Below are 27,543 nucleotides of genomic sequence, written 5' to 3' on the forward strand. Positions count from 1 at the left end.
GAGGGGAAACTTTGGGTTTTATCACTCTTGAAAAGCAAGTCTGGCACTAATTTGTCCCTCTCCAAAGCTGGGGAGCCCACCCCCAAAGAGCCGCTGCCCTTGTGCACAAAGCATTCCTCCAACTCCTCATATTTTCGCCACTGAAGAAGTTAGTTGAGCCCCTGCGCTTTACAGGGCTTGAAACGTGACAGTCAGCAGACGGCCTGGAACTCTGTAACCCTTAACAGGAAGAAAAATCACTGTAAATCCTTGCCTTTCCTGTTGGGTCCATCTTGGACGTTAGCTTCCTAGCGATGCTGCATTGTCTCTCCATAGATCAATATATCTGAAATCCTCCAGGTCGATATACGAAGGCCGCACGTGGCTTGAAGGTGGTTGATAATCTGCTTTCCGTTTCTACGGAGAGTAAAAGGCCGGGCCCTTTCTGCTACAGAGAGCAGGCCTTACTCATCCCGACTGATTCCTCGTCCTTCTGTTAGCGCAGCATTATTGCGCGTGGCTTTTCTCCCAGGCCTTGTTGCGCTGAGAATGTTTCTTGCGAGGGGGAGGAGAGTTTGGGCACCATTCACAGGAACAGGTGTGTGTGTGCGGTCCTTGCGTCTGGGTAGCCCCCAGACATCTGGGGGAGTCCATCTTGATGCCCTCCTCCATCCAGGGCCCCCGGCACCAGCCCCTCTGCTGCCTTCAGGAACGGAGAGGACCCTCGTTTGACCTGGGCTTTCTCCAGATAGCCGGTCGGGGAGTGATGGGCGAGCGGGCGGCTGGAAGGCCCCACTGGAGGGCAGCAGAAAGGTGAAAGGGCTTGGCTGTGGTCTGGCTGAGAAAGTTATGACGTTTATTAAAAACGCTCCTCGTTAACCACAACTTAACCCACAATCCAGGCTGAGACACCATCCCGGGCCCAGCCACATCTTTGCGAGCTGCGCAAAGGACGCCAAGGGGGTTCTCAGGGAGAAAATAATGCAATTATTCCATTTGGACTTGAATAACAGGCCTTCCCACACAGACATAAAAGCCAGCAATCACATCAAGCTTAGTTCTGCACCCACACAGATCCGAAGCCAGATGGAAACGACGTGAGCTTTCAAAGGCTGTCTCTGAAGCTTTCGCAGAACATGCATAATTTAGGGCTGGGGATTTCAGATTCCACGTTTTGCAGAACGCTGGTTTGGGCTCCTAGCTGTTTTGACAGCTCCCAAGAAATGGCTCCACGTGGCACTTTAGAGAACTAGTCATCGGCAGCCCCCAGTCCTCTTCTCTCTGGCCTACTCCGGAGTCCCCAAGCGGCCTCCACCCTTTTTGAGAAGAGGCAAAGGAGATGCTGGGTCAGGGAGAAAGACCCGCATGGCCTTTCAGCCTGTGAGGGACGCGGAGGGACTCTAGGCCAGAAGAGCACGCTCACCGGGAACGTTTTAAATGGAACCAGCCGAGCAAAAACACCTCCCGGGACTCCAGCGAAGGAGGCAAAGCTTGTGGGTGCCTTGGGACTGGCTGCCCAAAGACAGGCTTTGGGGAGGTCAGCTTCCTGCCAAGCCAGAGCGAGAGAAGGAAGCGCTCAGCTATTTCGGGAGGGTGCAATTACACCGGGAGGACAAGAACAGGCTGCTGGCAGGAAGAACAGCACCCAAACAATCCTGGTGAACACAGATGGTGGGGCTGCTGCAAAGCGCTTGGAGCCTTAGAGGATGCGCGGTGTCCTTGGATGACCCCCCCCCCCCGGTGCTGCAGAAGCAGCATGCAGGGAGGCCACGCAAAGCCCAGGAAAAGATCCTGAGGAGGGAGACCAGCGCCTCAACATTTCCGAGCACCAGGTGATCTGGTGTCGGCACCTGGCAGAACAAGGCAGCAGCTGGTGGCTTCTTCAAAGTGCTCTATCAGAAGAGATCTCGAACGTTTCTAAGCTGTCAACAACTCGCTTGCTGAACACCTTTTTTCAGAGACACTCTGCTGGTGATTTAATTGGTCTTCTGGGGAAAAAAAGCCTAACCCTAACCCTAACCCTTGGGCATGAAATGGGCAGAGCCAATATCAAATCACTGGTTTTCTTTGGGTGATCGGTTTTTGTCCTTGTGCAGTCTCACGTGCTTTTTGAGGGGTTAAAGGAGAGAAAAAAACAACTTGGAAATACTTGAAGCCACATCGATTAGCTGGCTGAGTCAGAGAAATGTATTGCACACCTTTGCCAGGACTCCTGGAGGGCAGGCCTTTTTCAGCGTGGCCCCCGCATTTTGGAATAAACGTGCCAGATGACAGCTAACTTTCCTTAGACTTTTTGCAGCTTCCTCTGTGTCCACAAACCCAGCTTGTTTGGCTAGTTCTTAGTTCCAGTGATTATGTGAATCTAGAAGAAGAGTTAATTCAACCCCCAAGCTAAACAAATGCAATTGCTCGCAGAATAAATAAAAGTTCAGCAATATAACCCCAATCCTGACAGCAGACTTTCTCCAAACAGACTGGGAACGACAGGGGCTTCGTCCAGCCCGCTTGGGAAGGGCTGAAAGGGTTTCTTTAAAACCCTGAGACAAATTGGGACCTCTGTTCAGATGCTCTGAGGCCAGAAACACTTCCTTCTTGAAAACACGGAGGCAAAGCAGGCCTTGAAACCAAGGGGAAAAAAGTGTGCGTGTGGGGGAAATATCCCAAACACCAGTGAAAAATGCTTTATTACAGGAAAGCCTGACTTGTTTTGGATAAAATCCTTTATCAAGGGCACCACACAGCAAATTTATGGAAACAGTTCTATACAATACACATGAACCTGTTCAAGCAGGCAATGAGATCGTTGTTATGATACAGCCACCAGAAGTACAGGGGAAAAGATGCTAACTGATAGTTTCTCAAAAAGCTGAAACTCAGCCTGATAATCTGGAGCGAATGTAAAACATGTTGGCAGCAGTAAAAAATGACCCCTTGGTAAGAAAAAGGTTTAATAGGAAAATCCAACCCTCACTTAAAATAAATCCACACTGACTTCGCTTCCTGGGCTGTCTCCTATTTTAACGCTTATTAACATTCTCAGTATTTATCCTAAACATTTCCGAAGCTTATTTGATTAGTAAGGCTGAAATTGAAAAACAAAATACATTTAAAAGATAACAGTTCTCTTACCTGGACTGAAAGCACCAGCAACTGTGCTCAGGCCAAGAGCAGCTGTTTTAGCCTCTAACCTTAAGATCTTTCTTCAGCTGCAAGAAAATGTCCTTAAAGGGCGGAGAATCTAGCTGGCTGAAGAAAATGAGCTACGGAAACAACGCTTGACTGAGTTCCTTAAGGCGAATGCTCTAGAAACGGGGAAAGAGGAGAGGAAGGAGAAATGAGGGAAGCAGGGAAGACGAGGGAAAAAGGATCAAATCCATGGCAAATTTCACCACAGGGCCCGCTTCTGTTTTTTATTTAAATAAAGGTACTTTGTGGGTGCTCGTATTGTGTCCTACGGCCCCAAAACGGAGCTCTGAAATCTGGGATCTTTTTCCATAAGGCCTTTAACCGAAGACGCTCCTGTTCTCCCTTTCTGTATGTTACCTCCCTGTTCTCCAAGCCTAATTCCCACCGAGTTGCATCAGCAGGCCTACTTTTACCTGTACCAAACCCTCATAAGGGCCGATGAAGCAGCTGTGCATTTGTGGAAGCTGCGAGGGCCCGAGGGCCTGAAAAGATCTGGCCCCAAAGGCCCACACCACGGTGTTTCTCATGGACCTCGGGAAGCCTCCCTTTTTGGGAGCAAGACCTGTAACATGATGGGCAGACCCGGGTGAATTTTGCCACCCGAAAAGGATGCGGTTTTACTTGCCCAGCGTTCTTTTGTGGAAGACCCAGAGCAGCGCTGCCAGTCCGAAGCCCGCTTTCCAGGAAGGGTGTTGTGCAGGGCAAAGCCTCCAGGAAGATCCGGTCACCCCCGGGGTTTTGCAGATGCTCCTGTGGGTGTTTCTTGCCCACTTCTCTGCCTCCTGACAGCTGGACAGCTGGCTGGCTGGCCACGAGGAGGATGGAGACGCTAGAGAACGTGCCGGCTGGCCAAGCTTTGGCAAGGATCGGGTTTACCTGGGGCTACAAATGGCAGCGGCGACAGCAGCCAGGGAGATGCCAAGGCCTGGGCGTCGCGCTGTGGGTTTCGGGCAGCAGACCGAAGCCTCCTTTCCAATCTCCTGTATTTTCAGAGGGAAACACGGACGCAGAGGGCCGACAGCTTGTGAAAAGAGGCGGGAGTTGAAGTGACAGACAGGCCTTCTCGGGGATGCTCAGACGGGCTGCAGCAGGCTCTGCCTCCCTTTTCCGGGCCTGCCAGGCTGCCCACCCACCTGCAATGCCCTCTCCTTGGGCTGGATCCTTTTCTGCAATCAGCCTCATGTCCCTGGGCTTGCCCACCGTGCTGGCTGGAACATGGCTTGCTTGGGAATCGAGGTCTGAACGGAGCTCAGCCATCCTGCAGTTCCTGCTGATCCAATTCCAGCTTCCGATTTTAAAAACAGACCCCCCCCCCGAGTCCAGCGAGGGTCTAGCAAACCTTGGCTCATCGTGAAAAGCCAGACATGGCCAAACCTAGAGGGTGGATGTGGCTAGACCTGGAAGTCCAAAAAACATCCTAGGAGACTGGGGCAAACAACTTCTGTACCACGATCCAGAAAACCATGTGGATGTGCCTGAGAAATGGCCAGCGCCTGCACCCAACTCAAATATGACGTTACCCCCACCCCCAAGGTACCCATAAAACACCCCGAATACCCTACTTGCTCATTATGAACCACTGTCCTGCCCCCTGCGCCCCCAAACGAAGGGCAGCCACTGGTGATGAGCCTCGACCCAGCTGAAGCCCACCCCTCGTTCCCCAAAGACATCAGCGGACACCGGTGGCTGGATTACAGAGCATATACATTTATACATAATTTGCACCGCGTCCTTGGTGCTTTTCTAACGATCAAGGCACGACGTATCCAGAGGCGGCCACCGGCTGGCTGTACAACGAGGTGTCTACGTATGTATGAAACACATCATTTTTGCACCATTTCTCCTATTTACAGCAGCGGGAGCGTTCCTGCCCCACAGCTCTCCAGAAGGGGGACAGCCTAGGCCCAGCCACTGCAATGCACTTGGGGTTTGCAGGTGTCCCTCGGCCCCTCGGCTGCCTTCGGATTTTCGGAGGGCGGCTTCTTCAGGGTTAGCGTCTACAAAAGGCGGGGAGGGGAGGCGCGTAAGGAAACGCGGGAAACCTTAAGCACGCGTGCATTTTCGACAGTGGCAGCGTGGCGTTTGCGACAGGCGGTGTACAAAAGTTTACTCCCCCATCCTGACGCAGAGTTGGAGGAGAAGCGGGGCCTCTCTTCCCCCTTCCTCGCCCTAGTGGTGTCTGCTTCCCAGGGCTGGGGACATCTGTCTCTGAAACCATGTAGGGGACTTCGGGCCGGTCTCTCCTTCAGCCCCCCACCTCTAGAGGCTGCTGTGGGGAGAACCCTCCATGCAAATGGGCTTTCGCTGTTGGGGAGGGTCTCCTTCTCTCTGGCTGCCATGTCCTGGGTATCTGAGAGACTCCTTCCGCGCCTCTTGCTTCAAGAGCTCAGGGGCCCCTGACCCTCAGCTTTCTGCCCCTCTGCCCAGGCCCGAGCCAAAGAAAAGCCCGTCAAAGAAAAAGAAGACCCAACGTCCAAACCAAGGATGGCCTTCCTGACTTCCTTCCACCTCCCACTGCTTTCAGAAGAGCTGCTTGCTCTGGCCACGTTCCTGCTTTCTTAGCTTTGAGGTTCGGAGAACAGCCGGGGTAACGTGGTGCCGTCTCCCGCCTCTTCTCCTCTCACTGATTCCAGGTGGAAAGAGCGGGGCTGCGGGGGTGTCTCTCCTGGAGCATGTGGGTCCCCCACTGGAGGGCTATGGGGGTTTGTGGCCCCAGAGACCCCCCAAAAGTCAAGGACCGGATGCCAGAAAAACTCCCAAAGTGCCAGGGCAGCTCTGCCCTCCCCCAGGGCTTGGCCATGCTTGCGGAAGGCCCGAGCTGCGCCACGCCTGGTGCCGGGGGAAGGCCTCCACTGACTGAGGGCGCGAGCGCGGGCCATGTGTTTGGCAGGGGTGGCTGGTCTGTTTGCACACCGGGCCACTCCAGCAGGGTTTGAGGGAGTGGTGGTGTGCCCAGGCTGGGGGTCAGCCAGAGAAGGGTGGCAGGACGGGACGTGCAGCTCCCTCTGCCACCACAGGACAGTGGGAGGCCAACAAGAAAGGAAAGGAAGTTGCTCAAACCTAAGTGAAGTGCCCGAATCAGCTCCTGATCTACAAGGAACAGGGGGAGAAGAGGGGAGGAGGAACGAGGAGACTCTCTGCTCACCCCAAAGGTAAAAAAGAAAATGGCCACAATAAATATATATAAAAAACTACTTTTTCTGCAAAAACCAGCGTCATCTGTGGAGTGTTGCTTGGAATCCAGTGGCTGCTTTACCTAGTGGGCTGGGCTAAAAGGGGATGGAGCTTCGCAGGCAATGGGAGCCAAGTCGCCTTGCTAAGCCGTGGCTGTCGGCTTGTGCGCACACGTTCCCTGACCCAGGCCCAGGGTGCTGTGGGTACCCGGCCGAGGAGGGCCCGGCGGAGATGCGCCCTAGAGGCCACACAGACCAAGCTCCGGAGGCAGAAGACGGCTTCTGAGCCGGGAGAAGCCCGAGGCCAAACCCCTGGAAGCTTCACGCCCAAGGGAGTCTAACTGCATATTGTTGGAAGGTGTTTCGGAAACCAAAACTTTTCCTGCTTTGGGCACCAACAGTGTCAACTCTTTGGACTGGGGAGGGGGCAGCCTGCAAGCTCTTCTTCTGTCCCCAGTTTGGGGTGGTCCCTGGAGCCTCTGATTAAGAAATAGGGGCACCGTGTCCTGTCACCGTGCAGCCAAAAACACACTGGAAGTAGAGAGTCAGCCCGGAAACAGGACCGTTGGAGCTAGGAATCGGAGGGAGGGATCCTGGGCAGGCTGGTGTGTGCGGGGTGGACCCCCTGCTTGGCATCGTATACCCCCATCCACCTTGGCCTTGCCTCCCCACGGTCCTGGTAAAGCCCTCTCATCTCAGGCAGAGTTCCTCATCCTGGGACGGCTGTTTGGTGCTAACGAGGACCACGCAAACCCTGCTGCTCAGCCCCTTCTTCCTCAGGGGCGAGGGGGAGACGCCCCAATCGAAAGCAACCATTCTGAGTGGGACGGTTCATTTATTGCCGCCTCTGCCGGCTCCGGGCGGCTCCTACCTTCGGCTTCTTCAGGGCCTTGTTCAGCCTCTTCTCCTGGTTCAGCTGCAACCGTGTCCTCTCCAGGGCCTCCTTCAGCAGGGCCTTCTCTTCTGCGTCTCGGTAGACCTGGTCTGCCAACTTGGCCATCTCGGACTGGCAAGCCTGCAGAGTCTGCCTGTTGTTCCTGCGCGGGACGAGACGGACGCTGAAATCCTCCCCAGAAATTCTGCAAAGCGGCAGAGGTGGCCCAAAAGGGCCTGAGGACACCAGCACCCGCTGCTGCCCTTAGTCAGCTGCCCACAGGTGGCCCCCAAGGAAAGGAAAAGCACGCCCGTCAAGCAGCACGGCCGAGGGCTTTCTTTCCCAGGATGTCCGGGGCTCCTGCCTTCCTCTCCTGCCTGGAGTGAGTCAAGCAAGAGGGAAAATGCCCCCATCAGAAGCGGAAAGGAGAGCGGCCTCAGCTTGCAGCCAGCCCTCAGTTGCACCCATTGCCGGTCAGGCAGCTGTGGCTACATCGGGCAGCGAATAAAACCAGGGAGCAGAGAAGCTGCCACCCCACGACAGCTGCAGAATGCGAAAAGCATCCAGGACGGTACTAACAGCCCAAATGACGTGGAAGAGCTTGGGGCTCTTCTGGAGGGAGCTGCTGCCAGGAAGGCCTGGCTCTCTGCCCCCACCCGCCTGGCCTCTCTCGGCCCGAAGGCTTTGGATGAGGGCCACGCACGCTAGAGGTCAAAGGGATGGAGGCGGTCCTTGATCAGCCCCAGAAGCCCAGTGAAGGGGGCATCCGCTGAAAACCATGCAATTTTGCCTGCCAAGCGGAGCCTCAATTTTGCGATTGATTCTAGACAGCCAAGCATGTGATCAGGGCACTTCTCTGCCTTATTCGTAAGTGCTTTATTATGTGCCCCCTTCTCTGAAGTTCTGTGCTCCTTGGTCATTCCAGACTTGGGATCCTTCCGCCTGTGCCCAGCTCCCTTGGCTCTGGTGGACCCCTCCGCCCCCCGCAGGCCTCGTACCTGAGGTGCCCGAAGTCCCCCTCATACTCTTTCAGCAGGGACTCCTTCCTCTCCAGGCGGGTCTTCAACTTGCTGATCCTGTCCAGCAACAGGTCCAGATCCTTCTGCCGCAGCAGGCTCACCTTTTCCCGCTCGCCCTGGGGCAGGTGCTTGAGGGTGCGCAAGCCCATCAGCTCCTCCACGTCCATCAGGCTGGAGAGACCTCGGACAAAGCTGAAGTACTGGGGCGGGAAGGGTGGGGGGGTCGAGTCAGAGGCTGCGCCATGCCCTCAGTCGCATCCTTTAATTTTCAATGCCTGCCAAGCCCACAAAGCTAAGCTAACTCCAGCAGTGGGCCTGACACCTGTGGATATCGAGAAGGTCCACGCCGTGGGTGGATATGTGGGCCAGGGGAAGAACATTCTGTCCTTCCTTTCTATCCATCACAGATCCACGTAGACCCCTTCCCTGCCCCAGAGCAGAAAAACCCACCTCTCTGTTCCCCCACTGCCCCCAGACTAGTCTGCCTGCCTGCCCGCCTGCCCATCTCCCTCTCCCACAGCTGCCAAAAAACAAGGCTGTTCCTGGGTTTTCTCATCCAGAAACCCAGAAGGACAGGGAAGCAGCGTGCTAAACATCCCTGCACTTTCCGTTCATTCCTCCACTGCTTACTTTTACGCCACCGACCCTGTAAGGAATCTTGTCTCAAAACACTGCAGCAAAGTAGCAGCATAGAAACTTGGGAAGGACAAAGGGCCACCAGGATGCAAAAAGGCCGCCAGGAATATCCCTTTTGTCACAAGCCCCACTGGGCCCCCAGCCCCTTTTCCACACTTCTCCAAGGACACTGAGGTGGGGAGGGCTGAATTAGGGCCACGCAGCACCGGCCGGGCTGGGTGAACTGGGGCCTGTCTCAGCATCTGGTCCCAAGGGGCAACTATCAGCTGGCTCCAGGAAGCACCTCCCATCCTGATTTTCCCACAATGCCTGAGTGAAGCCACCTCAAGGCATTGTGGGAAATGTTAAGTGGCCCATGGTTTGCTGTAGAGAAGGAAGAAAGGCAGCTTCCTGTAGGGGAGAGAGGATGAACCTGAAATAGTTGCTCGATACCCGGCACAGGCACGGGGGTGGCTTCCACCGTCCCCTTCTCAGGTCTGACCGGGTTGTCTCCCCCTCCTGCACTAAAGCCAGCCTCCCCCCCTCCACACCCACCCCGTCCCCCTACCAGGTTCTCGCTGAGGTCCAGCGCGTCTGCCATCTCCAGCTTTGCGGTCCTCTCAGTCGTCACGTTGGGATCGAAGCCGGAGACGCCACGTGGAGCCTCCGAAGAAAGGAAACACAGCGAGAGCTTCTGAAGCATCTGCGCTTACTAGTGTCTGGAGCCCGCGGCTCAGAGATGCGGGACCTTTTCATTTTAATCTCTCCCCTACCAGTTTTCTAAAGGAAGAACCCGTCCGAGCACCCCAGTGAGCTTCGTTTACCTGGTGGATGTCCGCTGTGGCCGCTAACACTGTGGCCTGGTCTTTCTCTGCCAGCCCTTTCCTGAGGATGAGGAGCGGCTCTAAGTTTTTCGCTTCAGGGTCTAAAGGAGGGGAAGACGCAGCAACGTTTAAGGCCCGGCTTTAGGTGAGGCGGAGAGCCAGACCGAGGTCTTGTCCGCCATCTTTCTCACCGCCCCGCCTGCCTCTCGGGGGCCTCCGCATCTGAACGGAACGGCACCTCAGGGTCAGAGTCAGCATTTGTGAGCTCTTAAGTTCTCAGCTTTGGAAAAAGATGGGCCTATTCAGACCAGCGGAAGCACAAACCGGGAACCTTGAACACTGCTCCATTTTATTATTCTCACTGCCTCCCTGAAAGGGCTCGTGTGGCAATGGAGCTGCCCTCCCCTCTTGCTTTTGGGCATCAGCTCAGCTCTTGCATGATGGGCGGACAGCCCCCTTCAGGATTCCTCCCGCAGGAGGCGGGAGGAAGGTCCCGAAGGAAGCGCGGCCACCCTGCACGGCCCTGAGGGCGGTCGCGTCTTGCTCGGGGAAGAAGAGAGACTGCAGGCTCCCCCCAAAAGCAGACTCCAAATTGCAATAGTTCACATGACCTAAGAGGAAAAGTCACCGATAGCTTACTTTAAACCCAAGCGCAGTTCCATTCAACCCTTTTTCTCATTCCTGTCTGTTTTCAAGCGTGCAGTCCTGGGCACCCCACCCCAAAGAAAGCCTCTCTCTCTGTCCTCGGCCTTATCTCAGAAAGGGGGAGCAAACAACAGCTCACCCGCACCAACTCACCCAGAGGATGCCCCTTTTCCAGGTTTCTGAGTCTCTTCCGCAGCTCAGCCAGGGCCTCTTTCTGGCGACGGATGGTTTCGTCGTGGCGCGAGCCTTTGCACCTCGCCCCCAGGTCAGCCAGGCACAGGAGGGGGGGTTCCTGGAGGCGCAGAGACACCCGATGCTCAGCCAGGAAGCACATGGGCATCTTGCGCACAGGGCAAGCTGGCCGGCAGCGCGTGCTCTGGGCCAAGGGGCACCTGCCCTTCGCAGAGCGGAAGCGGCTCTCTCAGCCCACCACCCCTAAGCCACTCAGGGGACAACATCTGCCACGCTCCGCGCCTGTCTCTTCCCTTCCCAAACTTCAAAGGGTTATGTCTCCCGCGTCCCCAGGGGTCAACTGAAGTCCTTGCTGGGGATGAGCACTTCAGGCACTTCACAACCCACTCAGCTTCAACCAACCAAACAGCGGCACAGAAGCATGGGCACCGTAGCCCCAAAGAGCGGCATCGTTTTCTTTTCAAAATCACCAGCCCAGCCACACTTCCGTAGAAGATCCCATCGCTGGTGGCCAGTGGGAGCCACACTCGCACAAGGCCAGGAGGGCTAGGAGCAGGCAGCTCTGCCTCGGAGCAACTCCGAACTATCTAACTCGTCCCTGTGAGCAACGACTAACAGTCGGTTTCCAGGATCTCACACTGAGCGCCTCTCTCCCAACCTCCCTCCCAATCTCTGGGAGAGCCCATTTCTTGAAAAAGTTCATTCTGGACGGCCCAGGGCCAAACGACAGCAGGACCGTTTTAGGGGAATATCAGAGGGACAAGAAGGGAGGGTGGAGGGTGCAAATGGCTGCACAAAGCTAGAGCTTTCCCCCCTCAGAGCAAGGTGCCTGTCGATGGAGGAGAGATCACCATTCCACCCAGTTTCTGAACAGCCACTGGGCACGGCGGGAAATGCTCCAGGGCAGCAGCCTTGTGCAAGGAGGAGGAGGAGGAGGAGGAGGGCGGGGCCTGCTGCTCTGAGCGCGTGGGGTGGGCCAGCCCGCAGAAAGAGCCGCCACATGTTGCTGTTTTCTCCCACAAGCTGTCTTCCCCACCCCTAATGAGCAATTATAGCAACAATCAGCAATGACAAAACTTCACGCTTGCAAAGTGCGATGAAAACATTTGCTGCACGCGTCCCTCGGCACAAACACCCAGCACCTGTGGTCACCAGCCTCCACCGGGCCACGGATTCTTTAAACCAGATGCCCTCCCTGAGCCCGGGGTGCCCCTTCGATGTCCCCCTTGCCTTTGCAGTGGAGAGGGCGTCGTCCTGCAGGGGGCCCCTGGTCTGGATGCTCTTGTGGTGCGTAACCTTGGCCTGCTCCGCAGCCTTTTCCTTCGCCTCCGCCAGCAGCAGCTTCACCTTCTCTCTGGTCTTCCTGCACCAAACACCGGAACAGGTGGCAGGAAAAGAGGGGGACGGTGGGAGCAGGAAAGCAGGGCCTTCAGCTGCATCCTTTCACACGCAATACCTCAGGGCCTTTTCTGACTCTGCCCCGTAAACCAAACTGGCTCGGCGTGCTGGGTGAAAGGAGACGCTTGATCTTTGACCGAACCGTGTGAGCCCAGCCCACAAACCTGGCATCGACTGACGATCTGGAGCCGGAGAAGCCTCAGCCGGCTTGGCCTACTACCTCAGCTAGGCCAACGCGGTTAGCAGCAGTTCTCCCGGCTTTGTGACTTTACTGAAGGAAACTTCAGTAGGAGCCAGCCACGTTCCCCTCCTATGTTCATTAGCATCAGCTCATGTAAAATCAGGGGGAAATCTTTTCTGCACCAAGGATCGCGTGTCTTTCAATGATTTTTTTCAGCTTCCACTAGGCCGCCCGAGGAAGCGAGGTGACATTTTTGGTCTAATTTTGGTTTTTCATTTGAAACTGATGGGGTAAGCGTTCCAGAGGGTTAACATACACATCTGGGGGCTTATTCCGGCATAGAGGTGAGCTGTTTGCAGCCCCAAAGCATCGGGTGATACGATCTCAGGGAGGCCACCTTACCTTAATTCCTCAGAGACGGCTTGGAGATTTGTCTCCTTCTGGCTCAGCAGCCTGGACGTCCCCGACAGCTTCTCTCGGAGGTGGCTGAGTTCTCGGGCCTGGTCCTGCACGAGGCTTCGCTTTTCTTCCAGCTCCGTTTTCTGCTTGTCGCTGAGCTCTCCTGCAGAGGGGAAATTCGGAGGCTTCGTTAGTCCTCAGAGCTTCACCCCACACATTCTAAGGGGCGTGTCTGTTAGCTCCGATGTACTGTTAGGTTGCTGTTCGGGGTGGCCTCTGAGGACCAGGCTAACTGAATTTTATCAGCATATGTTACGCCCTGGTTTTCTAACGGGGCTGCTCTGGTTCTGATTCCAAGCTGTGCATACACAAAAAAAGGCAGCTGCAAAGTTGTCTGAATGGAAGACGTTAAAAACATGTGTCCAAGTGACACACATTTCACAAACCGATCACGTCGGACATCGTGGCTCTCGCCTTGGAAAGTTCCTTCTTTAACTGTGAAATGACAGCCTGGTTGGCCTGGATCTCCTTCTTTGCGGCTGCAAGTTCTTCCCTAAAATTAACGAGAACAAAAATGGATTCTAAGAAAACGGCAGAATTCCGCTTCAGTGACGTGGCTCGAGGTGTCCAGGGTTTAATTAATTAAAATGTCACAATCCAAGGAACAAAGTATAATCTCCCTCCAATTCGGATTAAGACCGATGTGGATCGGCACGGCTAGGTCTACTTCCAACTTCTACTGCCTGATCCAAGAGAGCAAAGAGGGACGCTTGGAAGCCCGGATCACTCCTCTCGCTGAAACTCTGCCCGAGCACTCCGTCTCTCCCATATCTTACGCTTCTGGCTCCCAGTTATGCAGCCGGCAAGAAGGAACAGAGCAAACGTTCCACTTACTTCAGGAAGGCATGGAACTCTTCCACGATAAGCTCTTGGGAGGCGGGTAGTAACGGCTTGCCAGCCTCCTTCTTTGCTTCTGGAGGGAAAAAGAAATTGCAGAAAGATGCGGAAAACCCTCTGGGATACAGCATGGCTGTTTCTGAGAAAGTCAGCTTGGCCTTTCCATCAGGAGGAGCTCAAAGCTCTGCAAAGGGTACTGAAGTTGGGCACGGGAAAGGGTATTCAACCACTGTTCAGTTCTCGGTTAACTAGGTGGAAGACTAGTATCAGCAAAAGAGATGCCCCTGCCCAAACATTCATGAGTTCACGGAATGACTTTTTAGAATTATTTCCCAATTCCCTGGACACTTCATAGGCGACTTTGACTTACTACAGCTGAAAAGAGGCCAGGGTGGATAAACCTGCTAACCTGTGAAGAAATGTTTGCAGCCCCCAATTCCTCGGAAGCAGGTCCGACTGGCCCCTCCCACTGAAGAGAACCAAGGGCCAGCTCATTTGCATAGCCCCACCCATTAAGCACATGGACCATTAGCACCAGCGGGGGTGGGGGGAATCTTTGAAGATGACCCTCACTGGCCAGAGAAGGGGCAATGCCGGTGGCCAACCTGAGTAACATGGAGGCCTTCTAAAAGCTGAGGATTTATGCAAAAATAAAAATAACACAAGCAATGTCCTCTTTCTGGAAAAAGAGACTACACTGTGGCACTGTAAAAAAATGCACGGTTTCCATTCACAGTGATCCCCATTAGAAAAAAAAAATCAAAGGGAAAACACTGTGCCTTGTCGGGAACGTTCAACACGTTCGTGACTAGTTTCATATAATCTCATTCGGAGTGAGCCAAAATTTATGCAGTCTGTAAAAGGCAGAATTCCATATCAAGTTGGAATCCTAAAACCTGTTTTACATATGATGATATTAATGGGTTAACTGCATTGTTGCTTTTGTTCAACTTTATCTTGGGATGCTTGCAGGCTAGGCAAAGGAAGCCGAAACGGGCGGACTGAGCGGTCAACCGAGTCAACCGAGCAGTCAAGAGTTTCGGTGTGAGAGGATTCACGACGGTGAAAACAACGGTGACAATTCCTGCCCAGAGGGGGCTCAGGGGAATGGTGGGGAAAATCAGTGCGGCTTCTTGGTGCCAACTCGCCGTCCACAGAGATTCGGCTGAGGATGCGGCCTGGGAGCTTCCGCTCTGCACTGACCCGACTGCTCTGGCGTGCCGTCCTCCTTCGCCTGCGGGGCGGCTTCTGCGAGCCTCTGCTCCAGATCCACGATGGTCCTGGCGTGCTGCTTGACCTGCTCCTTGTACTCCAAGATCTCCTCCTGGTGCTTCTGCTTCAGCGACTCGGCCTCCTCTTCCAGGCTCTTCAGCCGCTTCTCCCAGACCGACAGCTTCTCTTCTGCCACCGTCTGGCAAAGGGAGAAGCCGATGGGCGCCGCTGCAGACTGCCCGCAGGCCACGCCACCCTCCCACCAAATCCCATTTCGGCAACACCCCCCCGGTCGCCGAAGAAGGCCGGGGTCCCTCCAGAGAGGAGCCCCCCCGCCTTACCTTTCTCCTCATTGCTGCCTCCAGAGCCTCCAGACTCTCTTTTATCTTGGCATTTAAAGCCCCCTCCAGGGTTGTTCTCTGTTCAATCACCTGCAAGGCAGGGAGGGGAAAACGAGGTGAGCAGAGAGGGCCACCCGCCTCTCCTTGGCGGCCGACCAGAGTTTTAAAAAATGGCTGTAAGACATCAAATACTGAAGGGCGAGGAAATATGTGGATTAAAGAGGTCCAACTAAAGGTGCTGGTAGACTAAAACAAAAATAAAATGCAGCGTATCACCCATTTTGCCCATGCCAATTGTCCAGTTGCCATAGGCTATATCACTTTGGAGCCCAAGACGCTGGAGGGGACCTTGAAGGCCCCGACCAATTCCCAAGAGTTCACCTATGTGCTGCTACTAAATTAACGGCATCTCGAGGGCTGCTTTGAACCAGACTGTTTCTCTCCCATAACTTCTGCAGCAAGAGGAAGAAAATGCGAAACAATATTCTTTCCTACACCTGATGGGCTGCCTTAAACAATATAATTGCAGAGACCCCCAACAGCGTAGGTCCCCGTTGGTCCTTTGGTCAGCCAGGAACCTGACAGGGTCACTCTTGTGGACGAGCGAGACCGACGCGGCTGCCGATCCCACTAGCTTTGCCTGGTTTCCCTGAGCTGCTCAGGGCGCCAATAAGGCCAGGATCAGACCCTGCCCCTGCCCGAGGTTCCTCTACCTCTGCAGCCTTGCCTGGGGTGTCCTTCGGCTAGCGAGGGAAGGGGGTGAAGAGCCCCCCTTTCTACCCACCTCGGAGAGCTCCTTCACTTGAGCTTCCAACGCATGGACCCTTCTCCTCTCTTCTTCCAGGGCTTCTTTTAACTTGGCTTCTTCCAGGGTGGCCATCATCGCCAGAACCTGGGGGAAAGCGGGCCCTCTCCTGTGAACGTGCCTCACGTGAGGGGGGGACAGCTGGAGGCTGCCAGGGCTCCCAGCGGGGGTAAGCCCCCCACGGCTGGCCTAGAAAGGAATCAGGCCCTTAAACGTGGCCCCCTCCTACCCACCTCCTTCTGCTTATTTTCTTCCTCTCGCATCTTTCTTTCTTTGGCCTGGAACTCCTCCTCCAGCTGTTCTTTCAGCTCCTTCAGCTTTTCTTGCAGGATCAAGTGCTGAGACTCTTCCGCCATCCTTAGCTGGTTCTATGGTGGAAAAGCTGCACCCTCAGACCGGCGGAGGAGGCAGGACCAGCCAGACAACAGGAGCCCGCCTCTAAAGCAGCACCTTTTACCTGCAGCGTCTGAACCTGCCCCATAACGTTATGGTGTCGATCCAGGAGCCGCTTCATGTAGAAGGCCATCCCTGCCAGAGAGGAGAGCAGAGGTGAGACTTGGCGTCCTCGAATACTGCTGGCGCGGACAGGAGGCAGTGGGAGGGGATTACTCGGGGCTGAATGCCACCATTTCCACACACTCCTTAGGGCGGACTTCCTGAAATTGGAAACTCTGGGGCTTCGGTTCCTAGAATTCCTAAGTCGGCATGGCCCCTGCCAAGACTTCTGGGAGTTGAAGTCTCCATATCTGGAGAACACCCAGCTTGGGAAAGACTGCCTTAAATACAAGTGAATTTCAGATAATTCAGGGCACTCCTTTTAGGTCCGCACACCATTACATCAAGCCGTATTCTAGGGCAGTGTTTCTCAACCTTAGCAACTTTAAGGTGTGTGGACTTCAACTCCCAGAATTCCCTAGTCAGCATGCTGGCTGGGGAGTTCTGGAAGCTGAAGTCCACATACCTTAAAGTCGCCGAGGCTGAGAAACCCTGTTCTAGGGAATCCTAGAATTGCAGCGATGGAAGGTACTTTGCAGTTCATTGAGTCCAGTCCCAGCCCAAACTAGGAATCTACTACTATGATAACTATTTTTGCTGGACTTTTAGGGGTTGGAAGAATGGAGAAGACTTGAAGTGGCAAAATGGGTACCAAGGCACAGAACCACTCCCAGATGTTGCCCACCTGTTCCGGTGTGCTGGGCACCCTGCCCAGCTCTGCCACAGCCCGGCTGCTGCTTGTGCTTCTGAAGCAGCCTCTGCCTGCGCACTGCACGCTTGGCCCCGACCGCCCACCCACGAGGGGGCTGCTCCCTGCCCAGCTCTGGAGGACGCTGGCCCTGTGGACCACGACTCGCTCCCTGCAGCCTGGATCTCGTCCAGGTGATCAGCAGGGCAGCCAAAGCTCGGCCAGGAAGGGGGCGATAAGAACCTGTTTCCCCAGCCAAGGCATCCGCGCCCATGTCTCGGAGCAGAACCTCCATCGCTTCCACCCAGCCCAACAGTTTGTAGAGGATCCGGGTCAGGGAGGCCTGGATTCCTGAGGCCAGGGGGGCCAGGGGGGCCAGGCTCTGCAGGCGGCTGAGCTCCTCCTTCAGGCTGTTGCCACAGTAAGCCGTCTTCAAGAAATCCTGCCCGAGAAGTGGGTGGAGACTCTCTGAGTGGCCATGACATGAATGCCCATGCCTGGCAACAGCGGTTACTATCTCCTCGCTTCATGAGGGATTCTGGGAGAAGGACCCCCCTCCATGTCACCCCTCTGCCCCAGGGAGGCCTAAGATCCTGCTTCCTCCACCCCCTCAGCCCAGTCCCGGCTCAAGCAGGATTCGGCTAACGGGCAGCGATGCAACATAAAACGCCCATGAAGGGCAGGCTTAGCAAGGCAGGGGTTTTGGAAAGTCCTGGGCGAATAGGAGACCTGAAATCCATCGAGTGACTTCTTCAGCAGGGCAAGGTCAGAAGACAGTTTCTCCATTTCCAAGGCCTTGGCCTGCACTTCCTTCTTCAGGGCTGCCTGCTTCTGGCCGTATCCCTCCTTGGTTTCCTGCATTTGCTGGATTTCCTCAACAATCTGGGGCGGCGGGGAGAGAAAGACCAAGGAGACGTCGCTGATCTCGCTTATCGGCAGGATTTAGGTTTTCCTTCCTGGCAGCGGCTTCCCATCGCAGCCCATGCCGGAGCCTTGCCTGCCTGTCTCTTGGCGGCAACCCTCTCCTTCATGGGAAAAAGGGCCTGAGGATTGGGGCCCCATCCGCTCTGGGGGCCCAAAGGGGGGCGCCTGGGGACAGCTGTCTGCCCCACTCCTTTTGACTCCCCCAGGAAGAAGCTTTTTTCAGTGGGGCCTTTTCTAAACCCACAAGTGCTGTGCCTGGCTGGAGAAACAGAGGCTCTGCCCCGCCCTGGTGCCAGTGACCGTCAACCAGGCCCTGCCGCCTGCACGTGGCCAGAGAGGGGAGCTGGCTCAAACAGGGATTCCCCGCATTAAGAGCAAGGCTGTTACCTGCTCGTCAGTTAGAGGTTCCTCAGGAGGTTCCGGAAAGAGGGCTGTCAAGACCTGGCTCCGAAAACGCTGCACCTGAGAGCAGAAAAGGTAAATGGTGGACGAAAGAGCCTGGCCGGAGACGCACCCTCCCCTGCACGGGGTCAGGTTGGGGTTGAGAGGATCATGCAAATCCAGGCAGAACCAAGGGGAGGGGGAGTCCTCCGAATCCCACCTCTCCCCACTAAGCCAGGCAGATGGGTGAGGGCTCCTGATGCTCTGGGAACACCCCCATGAGAGGGGGGCGAATGAGCTGACCCACAGAGCCCCTCGGGCGGCATCTGGGGTACCTGAGCAGCGGCCTGCTCCATCCCCGAACGCAGGAGACGCTCTCGGCGGCCCAGCTCTTGCACCTGCTGCCATCTCCTCTCGCTCTCTTTCTTCACCTCCCCTTCGGCCTGAAACCACGGAACGTGGGAGGGGTGAGGCTGTGCAGACTGGGACCCCAGCCCCCCGAGGACCATGCCGTGGGAGGGCAGCAGGTTGGGGGAGGCAGGTGGAAGCTGAAGGAGCGCACAGGCCCACTTCGGAACTAAAAGAAGCCGCGCAGGACATCGTCCCGGCAATTACGTTTTTAAAAAGGCTAGAGTGGGGTGGGTCAGGGTGGCAGGGCGTTTTCCTAAAGCCCCTCCCGCAGGCCCGCCTTGACCCACTGGCGGCCAGCCTACCAGTCTGGCCACTGACACCTGTTTATCCTCCCTGGACTGGCATCCCTTTCCAGCACTCCAGAAACGGAAACGGTCACAGAGGTGACAAGCCCCGACGGAAGTGCTGGACACAGACGATCAGCCTCCAGGGTCCTCAAACAGCTGTGACTGGCCCCGAATGACCTGCAGCCCGACCCTGGCCGCCTGCCCGCCTCCCTTCCTGGGAAGCCGTGAGGTCCGACGGGGACAAGGCTCCCCTAAGAATCCTGGAGGGAGGCCAGCTGAAATGAAACGGTGATGGCCCAGGGCGAGGTAGACGTGCACCAAAACCAAAAAGAGGACCCCCTGGGAAAACGCCAGACCGCCCCCCCCGCCCCCACAGCAGCTCTTCTGGCCATTGTGTTCTCTCTGAGAAGGTGACGCCCCACTGAAACTCTCCTTTCCTTTCCTCTGCAGGAGAGCTGACCCCGTCTTTGGATGAAAAGGCCCCTTCCGGGCTGAAGCCCTTTCGCCTTCTGCTGGTGAGCTGCAAGACAGGAAGGGGCCCGCGGGGCTCCGAGCCGATTCTGGCAACCGAGGCCCGGGGCAACTGCGCCTGGTGGCATTTCTCTGCTAATTATTGAGGCCGCCTTTTAGGCAAAACTCCAAAGGTGAGGGTTAAGAAGGACACGCACTCAGTTCTTATCGTCGTTGTTCTCGTCGTCGCAGTACCAGCTCCTCCCTCCCCAGGCCTGGAAGGGGCCCTCAAGGACCAGAACTGCGCCGCGTGTTTACCCTGGTCACTTCCAGAAGCCTTCGGGTCAAGGTCTCCTGCTCTGCGCAGCGCTTCCTGATCTCTTCTTTGGACTGACTGGCCTGCCGCTCCAGCTCCGAGATCCGCTGCAAAGGCACCGGGAGACAGGGTCAACCGCGGGAAATCATGCCGGCCTTGACGACTAGGGGTTTGATTAGTGTGTAAGAAGGGCAGGGAGAGCGTTTCTAGGTTAGGCAGAATTAGGGAGTTACAAAGTCGCAGCTTCCACCTCGATGCAGAAGAGCGTTTCTCAAAACCAGAAGGGGGTTAGTTGTTGTTAGGACCTGATTTCTGCTTTAACAACAGGGGAATTAGGGCTGTAGACAAGAAGGACGTACAGCATCCGTGGGGGAACCCCGAGGTTTGCAAACCTGTAATGAAGAAAACTTCTAAGCTAAGGATGCAAGCCCTGGAAAAAGCAGCCTCGCATCTAAGGGTACTCAGCTGCCCTCGGCTGGAAAAGGAAATCCGAAAATGGCACTGAATGCGCGTAGGTGTATGTTCTAAGGAGCATCGCTCCTGCGAGGAGCGAAGATGCACTGCACAACCAGGCCGGGGGCTCTACTGTCGAACGCAACCCAATACCTGCAACGGGGCGCAGAAGCGAAAACTGAAGGCTGACTCACAGTCTGATATGCACTTATGCCTCTTTCCCTGAGTTCGCGCTTGGTTTCCGCTTTAATTCTAGAGCACTGGAAAGAACAGCAAGGACGGGAGACACGGTCAGGGTGGAGAAGCCATTACCTGCACTTGCACAGCAGCGGGCCTAAAAATCGAATGGCAAGGCTGGAATTTCTCCGGAGGCATTTTTACAGGCGCCTCCTGATAAATACATGTGTCTAAATGCCGGCACTTCCAGCTGTTTCAGGACACCTCACCGGTCAAACAAAGCGGGGCTGGAACAGGCCAATAATTCACAGAGCCAGAAGCGATCAGGCCAAAACTGCCAGGGACAGCCTGCCACGACTCCGCCTGTTCTCACTCTACGGAGCGTCTTATCGCAATGACTGCTGGCCCGTTTCCAAATGCTTCTGGACCGGCGTTCCTTCTGATCTCCTTTCAGCCTCTTTTTTAACTCTTCCCCTTTCCTTTTTATTCCAAGTCCTTCCATGGTGAGAAGAATTGGTTTGGTGCTCCAGGGAGACATGGGGATTTTATTGTCGTGCCCCCGCCATTAGTGGGATAATAATCAGTGGCTTTTAAAGGAAGTTCTCCTCTTTGATCTATAAAAGACTCATTCTATGGGAGGCAAGGTCTCTCGGTAAAAGGCTTTTATCTGCCCAAGTGCTAATCTGGCTAACATATGACCTGCATATATCGCTTTAATTTTTTCAGGGAGGCACCACTAACCAGCCTTGTAAATAAAGCTAGTAGGTTCCCAATGATTTCTGGCTCTGGATACACTCTCTGTGCAATTTTGCACGTCCCTTGACAAACATTAGCACAGATAACTGAACTCCAGGCTGGCACACCCATTTTTAAAAATGTCACTGAAGTACTGTATCAAGCATACAAGCGTTTTACGCGGCTGGCTGGCTGCAGAGGCGCTCAGAACGCCAGCCAGTCTGAGTTTCAGCCTGCAGTCTCAGCCATCAGGAAAAGCTTTTACAGAACCAGACAGACTTCTCTTGTGTCCTCAAAAAGATACCTTGGAAACAGACACCAATTTTTTTCAGGAATTGTTTTTGTATTACTTCCATGATAATAAAAGTTTTTAAAGGATAATAAAGAAGGGAGCAAGATGCTGCAAATAATTAGATCATGAAATAAATGTAACAGAAGAGAGCCAGTTTGGTCTAGTGGTTAAGGCTCCAGGCTAGAAACCAGGAGGTGGTGAGTTCTAGTCCCGCCTGAGGCATGAAGGCCGGCTGGGTGACTTTGGGCCAGTCCCTCCCTCTCAGCCCACGATGTCAGGCTCAGGCGACAAGCCAGTGGGTTAATTTCTGTTGCAACCAACAGATCAACATTCAGCTGATCCAAAAAAACCCAAACCAAACCAAAAACAGTCCCTACGCCTGCAGGAAAAATGGTAGGTAAGTAGGTAGGTAGAAAGAAAGAAAACAGGGCTCCTGTTAAAATAATACCAGAGAATGCAGAAATTAACACATAATACCAATGAATGCATAAATATTTTTTGTACAAATAAAGTTTATCTCCACACTGCTATAGTTTACTATTAAGTCCTTCTTATTTGCTAATCCATGGCTGAAATTAAAATCAGTTGTTTCGCTAGTAGAGGAACGATTGAGCTATCTCCATGTCCTTTCTAAATTTGTTTTTCTGGAGGTCACTTGATATGTCAATTTTATGGCCTCGTCTCTGACCTGTATTTTTATTCCCCATGCTAGGCAGCAAAAAAAACCCAAAAAACAAAAAAAATCCTTCCAGAATTTGAACAGCTAGAAACGGAAAATGATTTCAGTCTCACAACAGAGTCCTCGCCCTTTGCAAACTGCCTTAGCTTACATTAAATTGTGGGGCAAGCAACTGGATAAAACTTGCCAATGGCCTTAGAATTTATTTCTTGGAAAAGGAAAACGGGAGGCAACCAGGCAAGAAAGCGGGGGGGGGGGGGGGGAGAGAGCTTACAGCCTACGTAGCACCACGGAAGAAAGGCCTCAGCAGGGCAAGACAGCAGCCCCACCTGAAGCAGACCGGAACTGCCTCCAGCACCTGATTCTCCAGAGGGAGTGGCCCTGAGGGCCCCCAGCCAGGGTGGGAGGCCTGCAGAGGAGGGGAACCGTTCCAGAGAGGGACACACAGATCAGCCATAAAATTCCTGTTCTCAGCACAACAGGAAGAACCAAGAGAACCCAGCTGGATTTACGGAATCCACACGAGCAAAACCGGAGTGCTGACCTGGGCAGAAATATAGGCGAGCTGGTTGTCCTTCTCCCGGCTCTCCTGCCTCAATTTATCCACGTCCGTTCTTAACTGCTGTATTCTCTGGTCCTTCGAAACAACATCTTTCTGCAAACTGGTCACCAGTCCTGCAGGAAGCAGCAAAGGAAATGTCTCAGGTGCCAAATCCCCTGCCAGCTGTGAGAAGGAGCTAAGGGGGCGGGGGTGGGGGGGAGAAGACGTTAACCCTGCAGAGGAGGAGGAGAAAAAAAAATTGGTTGTTAAACACGGCTGGAAGGAAAATGCAGCACATGTCAGGGATGTGTTTGTTTAATTAGGCTTCTGGTTTGCATTCTGACTGAAAACTACCACCGAGGAAGCCTACATGAAGCCAGAATACCATTGCTCCACGGGGCAGTCCCCCTCTTCTTTAACACAGTGCTACTCTGGGATGACAAACCTCCTTCGTAGGGAGGGGGGCTCAAATTTCAGGTGGCACCACCTCCCCACTTTTGCAACCCCTGGAGCCCCCTCCGATGATGCAACTACAGCGCAACTGCCTAAAACGGACGGCTGGACAGGTCCAGCAGAAGGGGTATGTTGCAGACCCTGTCTGTTAAGGAGTCACATCTCACCACGCCTGCTCTGTGGTGAGATGGCTATATGGTAGGTCGTATCGAAGATGCTTTCTCCTAGTCTTTTCAAATAATACTGTTTTTATTACGGCACAATTTTTAATGTTCGTTTTTTATGGTCTGTTGTATGCCGCCCAGAGTCACATTTGTGAGACAGGCGGCTACCTAAATGTGCTGAATAAATAAATAAACAAACATCTTCCTCCCATTTTCCAGGCAGAAAACGGCACGTTCATTCGCCAGTCAAATGCCTAGCGGAGTGGTCAACAGGGTGCCTCTAAGTTTCCTGGAGGGTGCCTGGAGGAGGAAATTGAATAAAAATGTCGGTGGCCAAATGGGCCACATAATACCTGTGGTGAGAGAATAGCTCTTCTTCAGTGCCTCGTGCTCCTGCTTCCAATGTGCAATTTGCAGGTCTCGCTCCGAGAGGGAATGGTACAAGACTTCGCTGGTGTTTTTTTGCAGACTGGTCACCTGGGATGAAAAGCACAGGAGCAGAAGGGAGAGACGTGAGCGGCTCTCATCCCTTTAGATTACAGGAGGGGTTTGCTCTACCGCAAACGACGGCACGTCGTACATGCACATTAAAAAGACGGATGTGAGAACCCCCCAAACAGCAGCACAGCATTCCTCACTTGCTCCTTCAAGCTTTTGATCTCTTCTGCCTTGGCATCAGCATCTTTGTCGAGGCTCGCGAGCTTCTGATGAAACTCTGCGTCTTTCTTGGCGAGAGTTGCCGTCACCTTCTCGGTCATTGCTGAAATCTCGCGCTGAAGCTCTGTGATCAGTGTGTCTTTGCGAGTGCACTCGCTTTCAAAGGCAGACAAACGGTCGATTTCATCCTCCAGTTTCAAAACTGCCTCTTCCTGTACGGAGGAAAAGAGCTGCTTGGAACACCAGCTGGGGAAGGTGACCGTTTTCATGTTCTTCTTCTCCCATCAGAAATTCCAAGCTAGATCCTTCCATGAATCTACCAGTGGCTAATTCAGTCCTGTAACCTCCTTATGAAACAGCAGCCAAGAATCATGCGGGTGAAAGAAATACATACGCCTCACAAACTGCCAGCTTTGTCTCAGAAAGACGTCTAAGTGGGGAATCTGGTCCCTGAGAGATCACCCCTCGTGCCTGCCAGCCCAAAGTCTAACCCATCTCCTGAGGAGCCTTCCCAAAAGGCCCGGCCTGAGCAGGAGGCGGTTGTAGGAGGGGGCTGCTGGCTGTCCCACCTCCATGGGAACACTGCCCAGCATCACCTCGGCCATTGCTTCCATCTAACCGACTCCACACCTCCTGTTTTTTACATTTTCATCTGTTCCGCTTTGAAAAGGACTGCTTTTCTCTCTTGAATGATTTATGCTGCTTTCCCATCCCTCTCCGCTGATACTGTTTTCTTACGGGTACCCACGAACAGCTTTCTGGAGGAAGCCCGCTGTTTCTCTCTCTCTCTCTAACCGCAAGTGGTTGCAGGACTAAACCTTCCTTTTTTAAGTCCATCAATCTTGCCTGTGGTTTGGATCCTGGGGCGAGATTTTTTTTTAATGAGAATATTTGATGCTGATGGCCTCTCTGGCTATCATTCTACTTCCTACTCATGCTATTCTCATTTGTGTTTTACTTTGTTATTTAGCTAAAAAGCTGTAGGACCAGCTTAAATTTTTTTGGGTGGGGGGGAGGCTGGAGAGAAGCACAAATATCTTCCATCCATCTTATTTATTTTATTGTCCTTTATTCAATACACAGCCGGCTGATCCCATCGTGACTCTGGGTAGCAAACAGTATAAACTGAAGACAATAGAATATAAACAATACAAAAAGCAGATGTCTGGAAAAACAGCACAAATTCTCACAAACCAATCGTCTCAGATCTAGCCGAGGCCTGGAGAAGTGCCAGGTCCTAAGGGCTGAATTCAATAAAGTCAGCGTAGGGACCGTACAACTCTCTGGGGGATATAATTCTAGGGGGCAGGCGCCAGGCCAGAGAAGGCCCGCTTTGTGGGTCCCATCAGATGACACTGTTTCATCAATGGGACCAACAGGAGAGGCAGAAGTTACAAGAGGGAGACAGTCCCTCCAATAAGGGCTTTCCAGGTTCTAAACCAATACCTTGAATTTCATCTGGAAGCCTACTGGTAACCAGCGCAGCTCACGCAGCTGAGGTACTACATAGGCACACCATGGCGTGCCCATAACTGCCTTTTGGGCCAGCTGCAGCTTCTGAGCAGTCTTCAAAGAGAGCCCCACAAACGGTGCCTTGCAGTAGTCCAAATGTGAGGTGACCGAAGCAGGAGTGAATGTCTGAAGGGCCTCCCAGTTCAGGTCCTCGCTTTTGGACTACTGCAGGAGCTGCAGTCCAGGAAGACCCCCGATTGCGCACCAGTCCCATTTGGGACTAAAGAGGGAAGATCTCCAAATACCCACCCACTCAGTCTTGTCAGGGCTGGGTTGAGCCTGTTCCTCCCCATTCAGAATCACGCCGCCTCTACACTAAAACCAGGGCAATCTCCACTGGTTTACGTCAGGCAACCACTAACTTGGGATAGGTCTTTCCTACCTTGACGATGCCCTCCAGATACAGATGTTGGCAGGGCCTGTGAGTCCTCCAGTCTCTACGCTCATGGAAGATCAAGGACTCAAAGCCCCGCTTTGAGTGAGGGGCTTTTTCAGGGCCCAGCGGGGGAGAGAATTAAGGCCCCCTGCCAGGGAGTGCCCAGCTCGGCTTTGGTGCTGACAGAGGTGCCTGTCTGGAGGGAGAGCCAAGGGCTGCCTCGCCCAGAAGTGCCCTTGCAGGCTCCCTGGAAGCCATTCGACTGGGGAAGGGCATAAAAAGCTGAGGCACCTCACCCTCTCTCTGAGAAGCGCATCCCCTAGGTGGCTGCTGGGTAGAGGACCAGTCAGGGCTCCATTTCCTGGAAAAGAACAGAAAAGAAGCTGACACTCATCTAGGCTGCCCGTTGATACAGAGGGCATCTCTCCTGTCTGGCAACAAGGGGTCCTGGTTTCTTAAGGAATGACAGAGTGAATCTCAACTCCAGACTTCAGGCCGTGTTTCCGCTTTCTGGGAAGCGGTGGGGAAAAGAGCAGCTGGACCTTCATCAGGGTGGGTTCAGCAGTTCCAGGGCTGCCCTGCCCGGTCTCCCCGTACCTGCTAGGGTGGCTGGAGGCCGGCCAGAAGCATCGAGAGACAAGGCAGAGGAGGAGACGGTCCTGCCCCTGGCGCTCCCGGGCCTCTTTCTGATGGGGGGATGAGGCGAGGTCCCACTGGCTGCGTAGGGCCAGCTGGCGTTGGCAGGCTGAGACGGCAGCAGCGGAAACTGGGAAGCAGCGGCTGCCGCTGGAGGGGAAGCGGTCTCTGTCACCACCTGGATTTGACTTGGCCAGGCAACGCGCCGATTCACCAGAGGACAAGGCACCTGCTGGAGGACAGTGCAGACTATGGGAGGAACCTTATCTGCCCCTGAGTCCTTTCCCCGGGGGCCCAGATGCGCTTGAGCGAGCAAGAGAGGTGAGACTGCAAAGGGGGCAAGGACAGAAAGTGAGATTCGGGAGGGGAGCTTTCTTCTCGCTACCGCCAACTCTGGTAGGAGAAGTGAGGGACCCCTTGGCATCAGTTATGGTCCTGCTCCAGACCTCCCAGACCTCTTCAGCCACCAGCCCGCTTGGGCAACTGGGAAAGGCTGGTCCTTTGGGGCCCGGGCCACGGGGGTAGGAGGCTACTTGGGGAACCTGAGTCTGACTCTCTCCCTTTCCCGCACACCCGAGGCGGGAATTTCCACTGGACAGACCCGGTGACTGGTTGGCTCTGAAAACCTCAGCTAGTCAGCCTCGCACTCTGTGGGAATTTGAATTTGCCTCTCCCCAGCGTTACGCACAATGCTAGATGGCCTTCATCCCATCGGACGGGCAGGGAGGTCACTGAGGTGAGCTGAACTCGCAGGGGGCCAATGGCTATCACACGGGGCAAGAATCCCAGTGCTGTCAACAATGACCCTTCCCAACAGGGTGCCCCCAGGCGTGTTTGACCAACTCCCCTCCCCTCCGCCAACACACACCCTGGACTCCAAAGGGCCAATGCCAGCTTGGGGCTGCCCAGCCGAATTCCTTGGAGGAAGGCTGATGTATTGAGTGAAGATGGGGCTTTGAAGGGAGAACGGGGCTCTGAGGCAGCTTCCTCCACTGTGTTGAGCCCAGAGATAGGGACTTCGGCTCCCAGAAGCCCCAGCAGCAGCCATGCCAGCCACAGCCTGGTGGGGCAGGGAAAGGAACGGGCAGAAAATCCCCTTGCTTGGGCCAAGGCTGCCCTTGGTTCCCTTTTAGCAACCGGCAGGGACCAAGGCGGATATTAATCTCCCCTCTGGAT

At 54.4% G+C, this 27,543-nt stretch overlaps 1 protein-coding gene across 1 annotated transcript in view; it reads right to left on the bottom strand.

Moving 5' to 3' along the window:
- Positions 1-27,543, bottom strand: part of FHAD1 (forkhead associated phosphopeptide binding domain 1) — a 31,135-nt gene continuing 3,592 nt past the window's right edge. Inside the window, exons 4-29 of the mRNA XM_088147651.1 lie at positions 26,329-26,596; positions 26,028-26,092; positions 23,825-24,055; positions 23,540-23,663; positions 22,573-22,703; positions 20,340-20,405; positions 19,695-19,799; positions 18,564-18,671; positions 18,235-18,309; positions 17,653-17,805; positions 17,167-17,365; positions 16,198-16,268; positions 15,974-16,108; positions 15,720-15,827; positions 14,936-15,025; positions 14,586-14,793; positions 13,380-13,458; positions 12,932-13,038; positions 12,489-12,648; positions 11,738-11,870; positions 10,469-10,607; positions 9,671-9,771; positions 9,415-9,510; positions 8,211-8,431; positions 7,210-7,375; positions 1-5,162 (exon numbers count right to left, since the gene is read on the bottom strand). Of these exons, the coding sequence (XP_088003777.1) occupies positions 5,064-5,162; positions 7,210-7,375; positions 8,211-8,431; positions 9,415-9,510; positions 9,671-9,771; positions 10,469-10,607; positions 11,738-11,870; positions 12,489-12,648; positions 12,932-13,038; positions 13,380-13,458; positions 14,586-14,793; positions 14,936-15,025; positions 15,720-15,827; positions 15,974-16,108; positions 16,198-16,268; positions 17,167-17,365; positions 17,653-17,805; positions 18,235-18,309; positions 18,564-18,671; positions 19,695-19,799; positions 20,340-20,405; positions 22,573-22,703; positions 23,540-23,663; positions 23,825-24,055; positions 26,028-26,092; positions 26,329-26,596 (3,438 nt within the window). The 3' untranslated portion in view covers positions 1-5,063. The remainder of the gene's footprint in view (positions 5,163-7,209; positions 7,376-8,210; positions 8,432-9,414; positions 9,511-9,670; positions 9,772-10,468; positions 10,608-11,737; positions 11,871-12,488; positions 12,649-12,931; positions 13,039-13,379; positions 13,459-14,585; positions 14,794-14,935; positions 15,026-15,719; positions 15,828-15,973; positions 16,109-16,197; positions 16,269-17,166; positions 17,366-17,652; positions 17,806-18,234; positions 18,310-18,563; positions 18,672-19,694; positions 19,800-20,339; positions 20,406-22,572; positions 22,704-23,539; positions 23,664-23,824; positions 24,056-26,027; positions 26,093-26,328; positions 26,597-27,543) is intronic.

The sequence above is a fragment of the Python bivittatus genome, unplaced genomic scaffold (assembly GCF_059951505.1).
Source record: "Python bivittatus isolate LINGU-HERP-01145 unplaced genomic scaffold, Pbiv_v1 ctg000510_np1212, whole genome shotgun sequence".
Lineage (NCBI taxonomy): Eukaryota > Metazoa > Chordata > Lepidosauria > Squamata > Pythonidae > Python > Python bivittatus.